General features: G+C 65.6%; 1 protein-coding gene across 7 annotated transcripts in view; it reads right to left on the bottom strand.

The window, feature by feature from the left end:
• NPHP4 (nephrocystin 4) overlaps positions 1-19,218 on the bottom strand; it is a 115,150-nt gene that overhangs the window by 8,934 nt on the left and 86,998 nt on the right. For all 7 annotated transcript variants that reach the window (XM_070079390.1, XM_070079388.1, XM_070079389.1 and 4 more), the window contains 7 exons: positions 15,199-15,359; positions 11,835-12,015; positions 7,069-7,191; positions 3,823-4,031; positions 2,922-3,148; positions 2,615-2,801; positions 1,948-2,031 (listed from right to left, as the gene is read on the bottom strand). In XM_070079390.1, the coding sequence (XP_069935491.1) occupies positions 1,948-2,031; positions 2,615-2,801; positions 2,922-3,148; positions 3,823-4,031; positions 7,069-7,191; positions 11,835-12,015; positions 15,199-15,359 (1,172 nt within the window). The remainder of the gene's footprint in view (positions 1-1,947; positions 2,032-2,614; positions 2,802-2,921; positions 3,149-3,822; positions 4,032-7,068; positions 7,192-11,834; positions 12,016-15,198; positions 15,360-19,218) is intronic.

Here is a 19,218-nt window from a genome sequence, read left to right as displayed (position 1 = left end):
GCAGGCGACAGCACCGAGCCCACCATGACGACCGGGCACTGTGGCCTCTGCGGGGCGGTGCTCAGCCCACGCCCAGCACCTCCTGACCCACGCCAGGAAGCAGGAAAAGGGCCAGCAGGCGCAGCCCGGACACCAGATGCCACGCCAAGGACTCGGGTGAACGCGGGGTAGTGGCGACGGCACGTGACCAGTCGGGGAAGTCCTTATCTGTGAGGGACGCTGAAAACTAATGAAATCTCGGGATTTTTAGGAAAACTCCAAGTCCACGTGAAGGGATCGCATTTCACCATCAACATTACCACAACGTGAAAACCCCTGGAGTCTCATCCGAACTCCTCTCAGCTGACCAGCAGGTGCCTCCCGAAAACACGGCGGCCAGTCCTCCCGCGCGCTGTCCACTCGCACGGGCACCGCCAAACCCAGAGAAGTTTCCGCACTCTCCCTCTGCGGCCCCGGCCCGGGCCCCCTGTCAGGTCGGTCTCCAAGCGTGCCCACAGCACTTCAACACCAGCCTTGTCTTTCCTGTGCATCTGCCCGTGGCCCTGAGCCCTGTGCCCCCAACTGCCCTGGTGACGAGGACAGGGCCCCCAACCCCGTACGGCCGGGTGACGAGCAGGAACGGCCCCCACGCAGGGGCTCCCCTGGTGAGGGGCCAGCAGGCCCAGGCTGCAGCCACAGTGGGACGACAGGCGGAAGCCCACCCTGGGACTGGGGCTGCCCTGACCTCTGCTCGGTGGGGTGGGGACAAAGCTTTTGTTTTTTCTTTAAAACTGCTACAAAAGGCCATTTGTCCACAAAAGCTTTGAAAGTTCATGAAACGATGGTGGCTCAGCTCCTCCAAAAAATGTCCTAGCAGCAGGCTGCTAATGGGTGGGCGCCCGACAAGCACAGCTCATTTCAGGGAGGAGCCCGCCTGGTTCTCACACTCACACACACACACACACAGAGCCAAAGACACACACACACACACACAGAGCCAAAGACGCACACACACACACACACAGATACATGCAGACCCACACACAGAGCTATAGAAACACATATACACAGAGCCACAGAGGCTGACCCTCACACACACACACACACAGAGCCAAAGACGCACACACACACACACAGAGCCATAGACACACACACACACACATACAGAGCCACAGACACGCTGACATACATACATGCACACACACAAAGAGCCAAAGACACACTGACACACATACAAAGATACACATGCAGAGCCATGGACACACACACACACAGAGCCACAGAGGCTGACACACACACACAATGTACTCACACAAATGTACTCACATACATACACACAGAGCCATGGACGCACTGACAGACATACACGCAGGTGCACACAGACACACAGAGCCACAGAGGCTGACACTCACACATACACACAGATGTACTCACATACATACACACAGAGCCACGGACACACTGACAGACATACACGCAGAGTCATGGACACACTGACACCCAGAGTCACACACTGACACACACACAGATACACACGCATGCTCACATACATACACACACCCTTACTCACAGCTACACACAAACTCACACATACATATAGATGCATACACGTGTGGCCACACACACACACACAGTCGAGGGGATGCTACGAGGAGGCCTGTGCCGTGGCCCTGTGCTGTGACAGCGTCACTCTGGGTGGCAGGCCCACAGCCCGAGCACAGGGCTGCAGAACGGCCGCCGCTGGGGCGCTGCTTCGACGCCTCCCCTGCCCAGGGACCGGTCAGTGCCTGTGAGGAATGAAAACCGCCCCCCCACCACTCACCGCCCAGACCGGGCCCCGGCCCCTGCCTCAGCAAACTGATCCACTGCACTCTGTCCACGCGAGAGCCTGGCTCATGCTGTGGGGCGTGGGAGACTGGGGGGGTCTCATGGGCCGTGGGGGGCGGTGGCCGCCTCCTGCCCCTTTACCTTGGCGTGCTTAGTGGGCATGGTGCTGGACTTCTGAGGGCATCCCGCGTCCACACCCTGCCAGGAGCTCAGCTCAGTGGAGGCCTGTGAGCAAGATCAGCGGGGGTCGGGGTGGAGTGGACGGTGGCCAGGTCTGGACACAGGACCCGCTTCACCCCGCCCCCTCCCCGGGCCGCAGCTGGGACGGACCAGCCTCACCCCCACTGTCACAGCTCACCTGGCCTGACACAGCTCTGCCTGAGGTCTCCCCAGGTCCTCCTGGCCTGTCCACCAGCCAGGGGGGAAACCTGGGCCCATCTCAGGGTCACCCCCGAGATCCCACCCTCCCCTCCCCGTGCACACTCGCACCACCCACCCTGGGTCTGCGTGTCATGCAGAGGAGCAAACGGGGGAGGGGGCCTGCGCCTGGCGCGGCAAACGCTGCGAACATCTGGGTCCCTCAGCGCCACCACGGCTTCAGAGAGCCATGCCGACCCAGCCAGGAGTGGCTGGAGGAGGAGGCCGGCCTCCCCGATGCCCACCGGCAGGACAAAGGACGGGCAGCCACGCAGGGCCCGCGAGTCAGCACAGAGGCGCAGGAGGCCCAGGGCTAACCAGCTGCCACCGGCAAGGGGCGTGCGGGGACACAGGAAGCGCTCGCGGGGCCCCGCCTGCCGCCCGCCAGCACCTGCACCGCGGCCGGGGGTCCCGCGCAGAAGCTCTGGTACTTGAAGGGCACGTGGGCAGTCTCGTGGGGGCGCAGGTAGAGCTGGGGGGCCAGGCTGCCGCGCAGGCGGAACATGTCCTCCTCCAGCGGCGTGTGCAGGCCCACCGAGTCCTTGAAGAACCTCCACTCCCGACTGTCCAGGATGAGGCTGGGGGACGCAGAGCACAGGCTTCGGCGCGCGCCGCCCAGCGAGGGTCCCACGGCGGCACCCCCACCCGACACCAGGCAGCGGGAGAGGAACCAGGGCCGGCCCCCAGCGGCCTCCCACCTGAGCTCGGGGTTGTCGATCTCGATGGTCACCGTGTGCGCCGCGTTGTGGGGGTTCTTGAGCGCAAACTCGAAGAACTCGGCCGAGCCCAGGGCGGCGCAGAGCGTGTGCTGCGTGGTGATGGCCAGGCTCAGCACGCTGGCAATGCGCTGTGCCTTGGTGCGCTCGCGGTAGGCGTCGATGACCTGCAGGTCCCGCAGGTGCTGCGCATGGAGGCCCTGCCGAGCCTGCGAGACACAGCGTGGCCCCAGCCCGGCCTCGTCAGCCTCAGGGGCCTCAGCCTGGAAAGCCCCTCTCTGGAACGTCACCTCTGCCGCGCCCCGCTGGACTGTGCTGCGCTCCAGGGCGTGGGCTCCCTCGCCAGCTGCTGCCCTCCCTGTGGCCCTGGCAGCAGTGGGGCCTGCCCTGCTCCACAGCATGCCCGGCCCTGGACAGCACTGGCTTCAGGTAGGAGTCAAGGCTGACGCTGCTCACCGGCCGGACCCTGCAAGCTGAGTCCACGGGAAGGGACCCAGGGCCCTGCCTGCCATGGCGCCAGCTCAGCGTCCCCACAGCCGGCCGTCCTGAGGCCAGGCCCCTCCCTCCCAGACGCCCCTGGAGGCGGTGGCTGGCAGGTGTTCTACAGCTCAGAGACAGGTGTGCTCCTGTGCCTCTGTCCCAGAGCGAGGCCCTGGGGGCTGCTCGGCACGCTCCAAGGCCTAGAGCGGCTGCCCCATGCCAGAAGGGGCCAGGCTGCAGCCCGAGACAGACCAGGGGCTCCCCCAGACCCATACAGGGGTGAGGCCCCAGAATCCACGGGAGCACCCCCAGTCATCGTGACTTGCAAACGCCCTGGAAGCTGACGTCCCGCCATGTGTTACCCTGCAAGGGGGCGCAGGGCAGCCCTGGCACTCCCACTCACCAGCACGCTGGGCCGGAGGCCGCTGAGCTCCCCGCCGCCCTCCCGCAGGCGCACCGACCGCATCCTGTCCAGCTTGCGCCGGCGCGCGGCCTCCGTCTCGTGCCCGCTGCTCCGGGGCCCCTGGCCGGCCCGCGCGTGCGTCAGCAGCACAGCAGCCAGCTCGCTGTCCACGTCGGCCAGCTTCCGCGCCTGGACCACGTTCTTCACAGCTGGAAGGGCGGGCAGCGGGCGTCAGCAGACAGGTGGTGGCCCCTAGAGCCACCGAGCCCGGAGGCAGAGCTGGAGATACTGCGACCGGGCCTGCAGCAGCCCTCTTCCCCCCGTCTGGAAGGGAAGACCCGAGCTATCTGGAGCCCTTCAGTGGTTTTCTACTGGGCGTCGGGGCCACGCGCGGCCAGCCAGGCCCCTCCCAGGTGCCTGCCCCGTGCAGCCCCTCCAGTGGGAACCCCTGCGTGCCAGGGCCCACGCTCAGATCAGGACCGGGGGCTCTGGGCAGGGGTGGACAAGCTGAGGCCCAGCTCCCAGGCTCATGCTCTCAACTCTGCACCCCGCTCCCGTGGGCAGCCTGTCTCCTCGGCGGTGCTCAACCCCAACCCTGGCACTAACGCCACGTAGAAGAGAAACGCGGGCCCAGTGGGCCAGGTGCCAGCAGGGACGCCCAGGAATGAAGGCCAGCCAGTCCTCACCGGTGCACACCACTGCGTCCCCTTCCTCTCCACCACGGCTGGGATTAAAGCGTCAGTGGAGCTGTGCTTGGTGACAGTCACATCAGAGCAGAGCTTCCTGCACAGCCACCCAGACCACCACAGGGGGGACGGGGGCCCTAACCCGGGACACAGTCACAGGTGGGAAACAGGGGCCCTAACCCGGGACACGGTCACAAGTGGGGGACAGGGACCCTAACCCGGGACATGGTCACAGGTGGGAAACAGGGGCCCTAACACGGGACACGGTCACAGGTGGGAAACAGGGGCCCTAACACGGGACACGGTCACAGGTGGGGAACAGGGGCCCTAACACGGGACACGGTCACAGGTGGGGAACAGGGGCCCCAACCCGGGACACGGTCACAGGTGGGGGACAGGGGTGCCCTAACCTGGGACACAGTCACAGGTGGGGAACAGGGCCCCTAACCCGGGACACGGTCACAGGTGGGGGACGGGGCCCTAACACGGGACACAGTCACAGGTGGGGGGTGGGGTGTCCTAACCCAAGACACAGTCACAGGTGGGGGACGGGGTGCCCTGCCCCGGGACACAGTCACCGGTGGGAGACAGGGGCGCCCTGCCCTGGGACACAGTCACCGGTGGGGGACGGGGGCGCCCTAACCCGGGACACAGTCACAGGTGGGGGACGGGGCCCTAACCCAGGACACAGTCACAGGTGGGAGACAAGGGTGCCCTGCCCCGGGACACAGTCACAGGTGGGGGACGGGGCCCTGCCCCGGGACACGGTCACACCAGCTGAGAGGCTGTGCATCATCCTCACTGCAGACCCCAGCCCTGGGCCTGGGCTGAGACACAGCTTCCCCCAAACACCCCTTCCTCCGCTCGGGAAAAGCGGGCCTGGAGCACCTGCTCCAGGGGCGCTCCGTCCTCTCAACACGTCCCTCTGGGTGCCAGCTTCCTGGGCGGCAGGTGGGCCCCTGCCCTGCTGGCCCCACTCTGGGGTTTCCCGGCGGCCTCAGCCCCTGTTCCCAGAGAGCGGACATCTCGGCCTCTCCGCTGCTCACAGGGACCACAGCGGCCAGCGGGGGCTACAGAAGCACCGGCCCCACGCAGAGAATCCAGACTCCCTGTGACCACATCTCGGCCACGTCAGACCTCCGCCTGCCTGGATTACGAACCGCAGGCCCCTCCTAGTGTCTGCTGCGTGCACAGGCCCCTCCTCCCAGAACACAGTTTTCCCTGGAATGTCAGGCAACTTGTGGGATCCTGGAGGCCTTGCCAGATGGAAACCAAAGCCCCTCAGGCTCTCCCAACCTCAGCTCCAGGGCGGCCTGCAGGACACCAGCAAGGCCAGCGTCACAGGAGCCTCAAGCCCGACAGCTCGTGCCGACCGGCACGAGGAGGTGCCCACTTGCACCGGGAGATTTCCCGAGCGCTCAGCGGCAGACGGCTCGCCCGCCAAGGGGCACGTGGAGAGCCCGGAGGCAGAGCGGCTTTATCGCGGCTCTGCTGGAACAAGTCTGAGCGCAGCCCCAGGGCCCTGAGCACCTCCCGCGGACCCACCTCCTACAGGCCCCACCACCTCCCCACAGCGGCCCCTGGAGACCACGCCAGAACACAGGGCAACACAGCGCCCTCTGGGGACCACGCCTGTAACATCGGGCACAACAGCACCTCCCTGGAGACCATGCCAGAACACACGGGCAACACAGCACCACATGTGATCCAGATGCCTGTAACACACGGGCACCACAGTGACCCCTGGAGACCACGCCAGAACACATGGGCACCAAAGTGCCCCCCAGGGGCCACGCCTGTAACACACGGGCGCCACCGCACCTCGTGTGATCCGGACGCCTGTAACACACGGGCGCCACCGCACCACGTGTGATCCGGACGCCTGTAACACACGGGCGCCACCGCACCACGTGTGATCCGGACGCCTGTAACACACGGGCGCCACCGCACCACGTGTGATCCGGACGCCTGTAACACACGGGCGCCACCGCACCACGTGTGATCCGGACGCCTGTAACACATGGGCGCCACAGCACCACGTGTGATCGAGACGCCTGTAACACATGGGCGCCACAGCACCACGTGTGATCGAGATGACAGATACGCAGGTCTGTGGGGTGTGAAGCCTTAAGGGGCTGAAACACTCTCCCCAAAGCAGGCCTTTCTCAAGCTCCGCCCCCAGTCCCTCCCACGACACGGGGAGTTTCTGACTTGGCTCTGAAAGTCAGTCTGTCCGTCCTGACCCTTCCTCACCTCTGCTTCCCCTGCCGCAGGAGCCAAGCAGACACACGGGCCCGTGGGACAACCTCCACGGAGAGCCCGGCCAGGGAGGCGCCACGCATGAGGAGCACGGTGGACTGACGGGCTCCCAGGTGCACAGGACGACAGGCAGGGCACCAGGCTGGACACGAGCAGAACACGCACACACACGTGTGTCCCCGCACATGTGTGCACACACACTCATGCACACACACGCAGACATGCGCACACATGCACACAAGCCCCACCCTCTATGCACAATCCACGACCCTCCCGCACGGGGCCCCCACAGTCAACTCACATTTTGGGCCTGCTCTGGCGAGGAGGCTGCCCCCAGGGAAGCGACTGGCTCCATCGTTGGAGATGACCCGAGACCTGGACGGCGGCAACGCACCGGAACTCCTCCCTCCCTCACACGCGTGACCTAAGTGAAGAACGGCAGAGCGGAGCGTCACGGCCAGACCACGTCACACACGGCAGACGCCCCTCGGCCCGCGCTGCGCACGCCCCAGGTGCCTCCACCTGGACGCAACTCGCGTGCGAGCACGGGCAGGGGCTCGTTCTCCCCAACCCTGCTGGCCAGGGCGCCCTTCCCCGCCGCCATCCAGCTCAGCAGCCGCCGTGTTCCGGGGATGGGTCCAGGCACGTGTGAGTCGCCGTGTTAGTATGAGGGGTCCGAGCACATGTGAGCTACAGTGAGGCAGCAAAGCCCTGGGTTCCTTCCCCTCTGTTCACAAGGAGCCACGGCTTTCGACAGCAGCTCGGTGCATGGCACAGTCCCACACCCACAGCTGGGTGCGCGGCACAGTCCCACGCCCACTGCTGGGTGCACGGCACAGTCCCACGCCCACAGCTGGGTGCGCGGCACAGTCCCACGCCCACTGCTGGGTGCACGGCACAGTCCCACGCCCACAGCTGGGTGCGCGGCACAGTCCCACGCCCACAGCTGGGTGCGCGGCACAGTCCCACGCCCACAGCTGGGTGCGCGGCACAGTCCCACGCCCACAGCTGGGTGCGCGGCACAGTCCCACGCCCACAGCTGGGTGCACGGCACAGTCCCATGCCCACGTGCCAGCCTGGCCTGGGTTCTGGTGACGGAACTGGGCTTTGTCTCTCCAGCTGCCTGGCAGACACGTCTCTTCCAGAGTGGCTCTGACTGAGGGTGGAAAGAGGGTGCTGTCCTTCCACGGGGTGGGTGGGTCTCCAAGCAGCTCTAACTGGGCGCCCCCTCCAGGTCCAAGGACCGGCAGCCAGGACACTGAACTGCGGCTGGTGGCCCAAAGGCATCCTTGCAACGCCAACCACCCCCTCAAGAGTGGCGGGCGAAGGTCCCAGCGGGAGGCGGAGAAAGGCCAGTCTGCACTTACGGATGGACAGAGCAGCCTGGCAGGACGAAGGCCGGCCACACGGCCGTGAACGAGCTCCCTCCCTCAGGGAGCCCGCAGCCTAGGACTCCCGGCCCTGCAGGCGTGTGCTGGAACCCGCAGTCTGTGGCTGGCCTCCCTGCTCCTGCCTTCGTCACGTGCTCTTTCAGAGCTGAGCTCAGAGCGACTCGGGAGCCACAGAGTCTCGGGGCGCCCCCCAGACTGCCGCACCGTCCAGGTGCCAGTCCCCTGCGGCAGCGAGCGAAGCTCACGGCCGGACACACACGCTGAGAAACCTGCTCTCAATGAGGCCAGCACCACGCAGGCCAGGTGGCAGGCTGCCTTCCCCGCCCAGGCAGCTGACGGGCCTCACCCCTGACCCGGACGTGAGCTGTGTGACACGCAGCAGGGCAGCAGCTGTGGCCTCCCCGTCTGCCCGGAGATCCCTGCTCTGTCCAGAGACGCGGACGGCACTGGACGCCACCCTCAGGCCCGCAGCCCCCGTGGACCTGCGGGGCCTACCCCGTCCTCCGGGAGAACGGGCACCTGGCATGCGGCTGCCCTGCCTCCACTCTGCCGCTCCCTCCTGTCTTGGCCCCGCCCCGAGCCCCCGCCCCCGTCTGTTCTGCACAGGGCTCTCCCACGTGCCCTTCACACGGGACCTTCAGACAAGGCTGCTAAGACTCTCATCGTATTCCACTGACGCTGGACATCACAGGGTCGCCACCTTCATCCCTAAGGCGGGAACCGTGGTGTCCACGCCCCTTCCTGTGGGCCGCCTGTCCTTCAAGTCCAAGAACAGAACCCGAGGCAAGACGGGCCCTCAGATGTGTTTGCCATTCCCTTCGTAACCTTCCCACCCCGTGCCAGGCAGGAGGGCAGCACAGTGCCCTAAGGAGCCCCCAGACCCCTGACGGAGATGGGCAGGAGGGCAGCACAGGTGGCGATGCGGGGGCTGGGGCAGGCGGGATAACAGCCTCCCGGCGCCGCCCCTCCCGGCCCAGCATGGGGGTCACATCCCGCCTGGGCCCCCAAGCCCTCAGGTTCCCACCCACAGGCTCCGAGTCGGCCCGGGCGCCTTGCTGTCTGCATCGTGTCTTCCCACGTGAATTCACAGCGAGCGGTGGCAGCAAGGGGCAGCTCCCAGCGGGGACCCAGGTCTGGCAAACGCCGTGTCCCACCCCAGGACCCACGTCAAGGAGAAACAAGCCTCCCGCCACCTGGCAGGCGGGCACCGAGCGGCTCCGCACACCTGGGGGAACCCAGAATCTCTGTCACCACCAGTGGTCCCACAGGAGGCCGCGGGTCCACCCCTCTGACTGGAATGAGCAGCTGGCATCCGCAGCCTCGGAGAAGCCCACAGGGACCGGGATGTTGCAAAGAGGGCAGGTCCAGGCCCGGGGAGCTCACAGGGCCCCTGGACAACAAGGCCGCAGCGGGATCAAGTGGTCACCTCGTGGGCAGGACCCATTCCCTCATGAAGTTTCTGCACACAGAGCACGGACTTGTTAGTCGTGGGAAAGGAGACTGTGTGGGCTGGGCTCCCATTGGCAGCCGACTCGGGCAGGGACAGCCGGCAGACGCCGGTCTCACCAGGGCGCAGCTTGCTGTCTGCAGTCGGTGCAGGTCTCCTTCCCTTCCGCGAGACAGAGGCTCCGCGGGGACCAACACGTCTGCTGCAGGGGCAGAAGTCTCCCCATCACGGGAGGCGCCTGACGGCCCCTCCTGCCAAGTGCCCGCCCTCACCGTGCCCACCGCCAAAGCGCAGCAGCGCCAGCTCCTGGAGCTTCCCAAGGGCACGGCCTGCCAACCCTTCCTGCCGTGGGCCCTGGGGTCGGCAGGCCCAGAGACGTCCCTGCGGGAGCCAACCCGCAAAACACTGCACAGCCACCAGCCCGGTCAGGCTTCTGCCCGCAGCACACGCTTCTCAGCTTGATCTCAACCAGAACGCGCGCTGCACACACAGCCACCCGCGCCGGGGCCAGGCTGCAGCGGAGGCGGGGACGCTGCCCTGCGTCTCACCCCGAAGGCTCCCACAGCCCAAGTAGATCCTGCTGGCACACGCCTGCTGCTCCGCGCACAACAGCCAGTGTTACAAAGAATAAAAAACCATAACGCTCTTTGTTCCAAAAAAAAGTGAAATTTCCAGAGGAAGCCCAGGCGTGGCGGCAGTGACACACGTGCTGGGCGCGGCTTTGTCCTCGGTTAACGTCCCCCCCCCCGTGCCCTGCACACCAGAGCTGGTGTCAGACGCGCTTTCCCGCGAGCGCACGGCTCTCCTGCAGCCAAAGTATGAAGATGGCAACTGGAGACAACACAGGAGGGAGCCCACCTCCTTCCGAGGATTGAGAAGCTGAAGCCTGGAGCCACCGCGCATGTGGGGGCTGGCGAGTCCAACGTGGAAGCCTCCACGCTGGCTGGAGGCACAGCGCCCGCCACCCCCAGGCACGTGGCTTCTGAAAAGCGTCCGCGGCTCACTGGGGCCATTCGCTCCTCCGGAATCTCAGGAGTTTGCTGTCTCCCTGTTGTCTACTCTCCAGGCTGCCTCGGGTTCTACAGTGAACAAGCAGGCAGAAGCCTCCAAGCAGACTTAATGAGCTGTGCGCCTCCCCCTGCCGGCCTCCGTGCTGCCAGCACGGGGCGGATGTGGCCCACGGGGCTCCAGGGTTAAAAACCAGGAAAGGAAAAGTCCCCCAACAAAATGATGGCCAGGGCGGCCCTGTCCCCACAGACACAGCCAGGGCAGCCACGTCCCCACACACATGGCCGGGGCGGCCCTGTCCCCACACACACGGCTGGGGCGGCCACGTCCCCACACACATGGCAGGGGCGGCCCTGTCCCCACACACATGGCCGGGGCAGCCACATCCCCACAGACACAGCCAGGGCAGCCCCACCCTCACAGACACGGCCATGGAAATCTTGTGTTTTCCCTGTGCCTTTAATTTTGCCCAAAAAAGGCTTAAGCTGTCCCGAGAACCCACAAGACAGATTCGTGGGGTTGACAGGGATCCCGCAGTGGGCACGGGCAGCACTGGCCTCACACCCCAATCCCCGTGCCCGCCCTCACACCCCGATCCCCGTGCCCGCCAGCCCCATCCCACCAGAGTCCTCAAAGCCTTTGGGACGTCCAGGCAGGGTCATCCCGAGCCATGGCAGCTGCCCTCGCTGGCCTGGCACACAGGGGGACAGACAGCGACTCCCCGCGTCTCTGATGAGCAGCTCCTGGGACAGCATCGGGTGCGAGCTCACGGAAATACATTCCCTACTCCTGGGCCGGACGGAAGTTTGGGGACATCCCTGCCACTGTCCTCTGGGATGGGGCGGTTCTGTGAGCCGTGCTCCAAACAGAACCTCTCCCGGGGGGGCTGCTTCGCGGGAGGATTGTCACAGAGAGCCCCCAGGCTGCACCCAGACACAACAGGCAGGCAAGCCTGGGACGAAGCCTGGGACGACTGGTAACCCCAAGCCCTGCTGGCACAAGACCACCAAGCAGAGACAGCGCAGACTCGGTGCCCGAGGACAGACGCCCCCTGGCTGACACAGGCTCCCGGGGGCCAAGCTGCTGAGGGTCTCGCTGACTCCCGAGAAGGTGACGCGCACAGTGGCGCTGCCCTAGGGAGCCCACACTCCAGCTTGGGGAAGAGTGGTCACTGGAGGAACCGTGCAAAGCCAGGCAAAGCTGGGGGTGGGGGACTCTTACCCACATTGGCCAAGGTCAGGTGCAGCCGGCCCTTCACCACCGTGTGCACGCCGATGGGCCTGACGTAGCCAAACCCAGCCACGTCTCCGCTCACCACCATAGCGTCCTGTTCGTACTCGGTTGCCACAACTTCAAGCTCGTGGGAGACCTGCACGGCCGGCCGCCCTTGGCGGAGGAGGTGCTGTAGAGGAGAAACGTGCGCTGAGAGCCGGGTCAGACCAGGGAGCCCTGCCCTGACCACACCCCTCCCAGCAAGGCCACCAGGTGTGTGGGTGTGGGCGGCCCAGGCCCCAGAGAGCCCTGACCCTGGAACACGAGGGAGGGGAGTCGGAGTGGAGGCCGGCTTCCCGAAAGCAGGAGTCGACGACGTCACAGACTTTGCAACCCAGGGAGTAAACCCCAAGTCTCGGCTCCGGGACCCACGGCGGCCGGGCAGCGGCCCTCGAGCAGGACGGGCAGGAGGGCAGGGCCAGCAGAGCCCATCTCCGTGCCTGAGAGCCCTCCAGGACACTGCCCCCTCCAGAGCACACACAAGCCTCTGGACACAGAGGCCGGGCAGGAAGCCTGGTGCACGGCAGAGCCCGGGGGTTGTGGTCGCAGGGTGTGAGGGACCAGCTGGAGCACAGGCTGAGGCCAGTCACAACTGCTGAGTGCGGGAAAAGCCAAGAGTGCTAACCATCATGTCTCCGGCTTCACAGTTTTACCTGTCAGTCCTCTGTCTGAACCCAGCATTCATGAGGCACGCCTTGGGCTGACAATGGAATTGTGGGCTGGGATCCAGGCCAGCAAGGACGGTGTTTACTGTGTGGCGTGGACGAGCGGCCTGCCCTCTCTGAACGAGAGCTGGGAAGTGTGGGACCAGACGAAGGCCCCAGCTTCAGTGAGGCACACCCACCCCCAGCACCCAAGGCCAGACCCAGCCCCTCCCTGGTGGGCCCAGGGCTCCCAGCGGCTCGGCCCCTGCCCGCTGAGCAATGCCTGGCCACACATGGCTGCCATTTAGGAGACCGTGGCCCCTGGACCACGTGGTGGCTCCTCTGGAGAGCAGCCAATGAATCAAGCAAACAGCACCCAGCCTCCCACCAACAGGGAATACAAATGAAAACAAGGCGTCTCTCTAAAAACATCCTTGCAGCTGTGATGGGCAGAAGCTCGTATCCCACAAATCACGGCGGCACGTGGAGACCAGGTGCCCTCCCGTCCTCGGAAGTGCAGGCCTCACCTGGCCGGGCCCCCCTGCAGCCAGCGCAGCCACGCCAAGTCTCCTCTGGACGCTGTCATTTGAGGGAACACGAGGGTCAAGAACGCACACGCAGAGTCAGAACTGGGCTACAACACTGGCTCCGGGGCCGGCACTGTGGCATAGCAGGTAAAGCCGCCACCTGCAGTGCCAGCATCCCAAGCGGACACAGGTTCGAGTCCTGGCTGCTCTACTTCCAATCCAGCTCTCTGCTATGGCCTGAGAAAGCAGTAGAAGATGGCCCGAGTCCTTGGGCCCCTGCACCCATGTGGGAGACCCAGAAGAGGCTCCTGGGTCCCGATTCCGATAGGCCCAGTTCCGGCCATTGCAGCCATTTGGAGAGTGGACCAGTGGATGGAAGACCTCTCTCTCTCTCTCTGCCTCTGCCTCTGCCTCTCTACAACTCTGCCTTTCAAATAAACAAATAAATCTTCAAACACACACACACACACACACACACACACACACTGGCTCTGGTCATTGTCAGTGTGACCTCGGCCCTGGCGTTAGGTGGCTGGAAGCACCGAGCCAGGTCTCCTGACAGCAGGGAGGAGGCTGCAGACTGTGGCCTCCAGATTCGACCAGCAGGAGGAGGCCACGTGCACCACCTACAGGGGGGAGGCCATGAGCGCCACCTGCAGGAAGGAGACCGTGAGTGCCCACCTACAGGGGGGAGGCCGCGGGCGCCCACCTACAGGAAGGAGGCCGTGAGTGCCCACCTACAGGGGGGAGGCCACGAGCGCCACCTGCAGGGAAGAGGCCGCCCACCTACAGGGAGGAGGCCGGAGCGCCCACCTGCAGGAGGGGCAAGGCTGCAAAGACAAAGCCGCACAGGCACCTGGCTCCTGTGCCTTGGCACCTGCGGTCCCTGGGGAGTGCCTTTCAATTTTCCACCCTTTCTACCTAAGTTTCAAAGAAAGACTTTTTCATTGTAAGGAAGTAAAGTTCGATGTATCCAAGTCTGTGTTGCTGACCTCACAGCATTTGGTTAAGGGGCTCTCAGCGATGGGAGACACAGGACAGCTCCCCTCAGCCCAGGAGCGATGGTAGAAACAGGCACAGGGCCTGGCCGGGCAAGGATGGGGGCCGCTGAGGCTCAAATGCGCTCGGCGAGCCCCTCCCCCGCCCTGGTACTCCTCCCTCCTCCCTCCTCCCTCCCTCACCACGCGGGCGCCCGCTGGGGCTCAGGACTGTGCTGCAGATTCTGCAGTGACACATCCGGCCCCTCCCCAGGGACATCACAGGCGGGAATGGAGGCACATGAGCAGCGGCCACCACGGGGCCACATGGCCACGCCCTGACCCCCGTGGAACCAGAGGACCCGGCTGAGAAATCGGGAGCCTGCACCTGCATGTGTACCAGCCCCTCTCCCACCCTCAGGAGCACCCGGGAAGTCCGAGGGAGCGGGGTGGGGCACAGGCACACTCTCGGCGTGGGGGGCAGGTCAGTGCTCTCCCCCTGCACACCAGAGCACACAGCAGGGGAGGGGCAGAGGAGCCAGCGAGCCGCTCCCGGAGGGCCGTGGCTGCAGCTGGAGTCCAGGGAAGCGGCTCCGCGGGAGCAGGGAAAAGTGGAGAATTTAAGATTCGGGAGCTGTGACGGCAGTGCCCCTCCTCTGCACTGCCTCCCAGCGGCTGGCGGGAAGATTCTCGGGACACAGCTCTCCGTCACCCCTCTGGGGTCCCCATCATGTGGCAGGGATGGCCTGGGGCGCAAGCCCAGGGAACGGGGAGTGAGTAGCGGGGCCTGGGTTTAGCCACCAGGCGTGCTGAGAGAGAGTGGGCTGAGCCCAGCCAGAACCGGAAAAGCCCGATCCACCGACTCCACTGCACAGCCCAGCCTCTGTTTGGCCCTGAGGGGCGAGGCAGGCCTGGCACCTGCCCCAGGGAACTCCCGCCAGCACCCTGGAGCGGCCGCGGCAGCATCCCCACGGGGTCCGTTTGCAGGAGACCCTGACAACCAGTGTGAGCTGGGCAAACACTGGGCAGACAGCTCGCGCAGCAGAATCTGGACTGATGAGAAGCAGAGACCGTGGCTCCGGCTCTAGATAGCGAGGCAGAAGCCGAACCCCAGTCCAGGGCAGCTGGGGGGCCACGGCCCCTGCGTCCCGCAGGGAGCCCCTACCTTCATCGGGACACCCACGGACCCGAGCAGGAGCAAGGAGTCCCCGTCCCAGATGTCCAGCTGCAGGACCTGCGCGGCCAGGTAGTGGACGAACCAGCGCTGCTCCCCGGGCTTCAGGAACTCGGGGCCCACCGTGTACTTCAGCTGGAAGCCGGGCGCCCCTGCGAGAAGAGAGTCCCGGAGTAATTGGAGTCATTTGTCATCTTTAGACTTTGTAGAGATTTCTGCTCTGGTCATGATTACTAATTTCTGCTTCCGTCACGGCCACTGTTAATAAACACATTAATCAAAAACATCCAAATTAACAAAACGAAGAGTCGTGTCTATGGGACCACATCTCTCCCCACGTGTACAATAAGCTCCTCCCAGAACGAGATTCATGGCTCTCACCAAGTCCTTGTAAAACCGTCCATGATGGATGGCAACAAGGCCTGCCTGAGGAGCCTCTCCGGGGACTTTAATATTCTGGACACAGAATTTAGGGGGAAACGTAGTCTACTGCTGCTGTCAACAGCGGGACGCCCCCCTCCTTGCCTCCCTCTCTCTCTCACTCGCTCGCTCTCTCGCTCGCTCTCTCTCTCTCTCACACACACACACACACACACACACACAGAGGAAGCACTCAACCTGACAAGGGGCTGAGACCGCACCAGACCCCCCGACCTGCCCTGGCGTGGGGCGGTGTCAGCCCGGGGCTGTGGCCACTTCTCTCCCACAGCCCACTCCGCGGAGGGGAGCTGGGCCCCAGCCCGGCTTCCTCTTCGCAGGAGGCGTCACCATTCGTCCTAAATCGGAAAAATGCCACTAAACGGTCATCAGAGCCGCAGGGAATGGAAGGTGGGGAAGCTCAAACATTTCCCCACGTCCGTCAGTAACAGCAGTGGTCAGGCAGCCCTGAACTCCGGGCTGGGGCAGCTGTGCACACGGCCCCACGCTGGGCTGGGCTCTAGGCGGGCTTCGGCCACAAGTCCACTCCTCCCCCTCCAGCCAGCCCAGTCCCCTGGCTGGCCCAGACCCACATCCCGCCTGCTGTCCTCAGGACCAAGGCCAGGGCCAGGGCTCCCAGTGGAGCAGTGAGCACCCTGGGCCTGAGACGCTGGGCTCCTGGGGTGGGGGTGCAGGGCCCCGGCGGGGGCTCCAGGGGAATGAACAGAGCTTCAAACAACGTGCACAAGTGTAGAGGCAAGTGAGGAACAGGGACAAAGAGCACGGCGGAGCTGGCGACGCGCGTCCGTGATGGCGGGCCCATCCCCAGCACAGCAACAGGGGGGCCACAGCACACCGACACGCGGCCGGGATGGCGGGCCCATCCCCAGCACAGCATCAGCGGGGGCCACAGCTCACCGACACGCGGCCATGATGGCGGGCGCATCCCAGCACAGCAACGGGGGCCACAGCTCACCGACACGCGGCCGGGATGGCGGGCCCATCCCCAGCACAGCAACAGGGGGGCCACAGCACACCGACACACGGCCGTGATGGCGGGCGCATCCCCAGCACAGCATCAGCGGGGGCCACAGCTCACCGACACGCGGCCATGATGGCGGGCCCATCCCAGCACAGCAATGGGGGGGCCACAGCTCACCGACACACGGCCGTGATGGCGGGCGCATCCCCAGCACAGCATCAGCGGGGGCCACAGCTCACCGACACGCGGCCATGATGGCGGGCCCATCCCCAGCACAGCAACGGGGGGGCCACAGCACACCACCCACAGCTCCCGCCGTGGCCAGCTCCGAGGACGTGGAGTGGCGTGGCCGTGCCAGCACAGTGGCCGTCCCTCCGGTTGCTCTCTGCACCCCCGCCTCACCACTCCTCTGCTACAGACCACTCAGTGTGGCCACCCTCAGCCCCTCCCAGCCCTCCCAGCCCCTCCCAGCACCCTGCTGGGCTCCCGCACCGAGCACCACCACGGCCACAGCTGCCAGGTCCTTTCAATGCCATCAGTGGTTCACTCACTCAACAAAGACTGGGCCCCTGCACAGGGCGACGTGGGAGAATGGGACAGACAGGGGCCCTGCCCGTACGGCGCTCAGGGCTCAGTGGGGAGGCCCTGCAGAACCCAAGCGCCCACACCTGCCCCCTGCTCCGGCACAGTCTGGCCCTCGACTCCTCCCGCTGCAGGCACAGACCTCTGCACTCCTGGTCCAGCTGAGACCAACGGCTCCTCGGCGGCCACCCCAGAGCCCGGGCTCCCCGCAGTCCACGTGCCAGCAGTGCCTCCCCCCCACTCAGAAGACCGAGACAGCGCCGTCCACCAACGGAACTCAGCATGGACCCCGGGGGCAGTGGCACCTTCCGCCTTCACAAACTGCATTCCCGGCTGGCACCCCGCTGCCCCCCGACCCGGCCCCCTCCAGCTCCAAGCCGGGGGCGGGGGGATGCTCTTTCCACAGGCGGGCGGCCTCTTCCACCCCCTCCTCAACCCCCACCTCTCAGGATCCCACACCTTCTGCTCCGTGCAGGCGCACACCGTGTCCTCGGACGATGGCAACTGTGGTCCCCACACCCACAGCTCACGAAGGAAGCGCAGCAGCTGTGGGCGGGTGGGCACCGAACAGCTGAGACACCTGCAGATGCCAGACGTCCGCAAGATGACGACGACGGACGAACCACTTGCACAAGGCAGCGCCAGTGGGCAAGACGCCCAGGCTCCAGAGCTGGCTGAGGTCTGGGAGGCCACGCACGGGGTACACACCTAACCTGGACCCCAGGCTGTGGGGGGACACACCTAACCTGGGCCCCGGGCTGTGGGGGGACACACCTAACCTGGACCCCAGGCTGTGAGGGGACGCACCTAACCTGGACCCCAGGCTGTGGGGGGACACACCTAACCTGGACCCCAGGCTGTGGGGGGACGCACCTAACCTGGACCCCAGGCTGTGGGGGGACACACCTAACCTGGACCCCGGGCTGTGGGAGGACGCACCTAACCTGGACCCCGGGCTGTGGGAGGACGCACCTAACCTGGACCCCGGGCTGTGGGGGGACGCACCTAGCCTGGACCCTGGGCTGTGGGGGGATATACCTAACCTGGGCCCCGGGCTGTGGGGGGACACACCTAACCTGGGCCCCGGGCTGTGGGGGGACACACCTAACCTGGGCCCCGGGCTGTGGGGGGACGCACCTAACCTGGACCCCGGGCTGTGGGGGGACGCACCTAACCTGGACCCCGGGCTGTGGGGGGGCACACCTAACCTGGACCCCGGGCTGTGGGGGGACACACCTAACCTGGACCCCGGGCTGTGGGGGACGCACCTAACCTGGACCCCAGGCTGTGGGGGGACACACCTAACCTGGGCCCCGGGCTGTGGGGGGACGCACCTAACCTGGACCCCGGGCTGTGGGGGGGCACACCTAACCTGGACCCCGGGCTGTGGGGGGACACACCTAACCTGGACCCCGGGCTGTGGGGGGACGCACCTAACCTGGACCCCGGGCTGTGGGGGGATATACCTAACCTGGACCCCGGGCTGTGGGGGGACACACCTAACCTGGACCCCGGGCTGTGGGGGACGCACCTAACCTGGACCCCGGGCTGTGGGGGGACACACCTAACCTGGACCCCGGGCTGTGGGGGACACACCTAACCTGGACCCCGGGCTGTGGGGGGATACACCTAACCTGGACCCCGGGCTGTGGGGGGGACGCACCTAACCTGGACCCCGGGCTGTGGGGGACGCACCTAACCTGGACCCCGGGCTGTGGGGGGATGCACCTAACCTGGACCCCGGGCTGTGGGGGGACACACCTAACCTGGACCCTGGGCTGTGGGGGGACGCACCTAACCTGGACCCCGGGCTGTGGGGGGACGCACCTAACCTGGACCCCGGGCTGTGGGGGGACGCACCTAACCTGGACCCCGGGCTGTGGGGGACGCACCTAACCTGGACCCCGGGCTGTGGGGGGACACACCTAACCTGGACCCTGGGCTGTGGGGGGACACACCTAACCTGGACCCTGGGCTACAGCCTGGGAGACCACACAGACAGACACACCTAACCCTGAACTCCATGACAC

Source organism: Oryctolagus cuniculus, chromosome 7 (genome assembly GCF_964237555.1).
Source record: "Oryctolagus cuniculus chromosome 7, mOryCun1.1, whole genome shotgun sequence".
Classification (NCBI taxonomy): domain Eukaryota; kingdom Metazoa; phylum Chordata; class Mammalia; order Lagomorpha; family Leporidae; genus Oryctolagus; species Oryctolagus cuniculus.
This window is presented reverse-complemented; position numbering and strand designations above follow the sequence as displayed.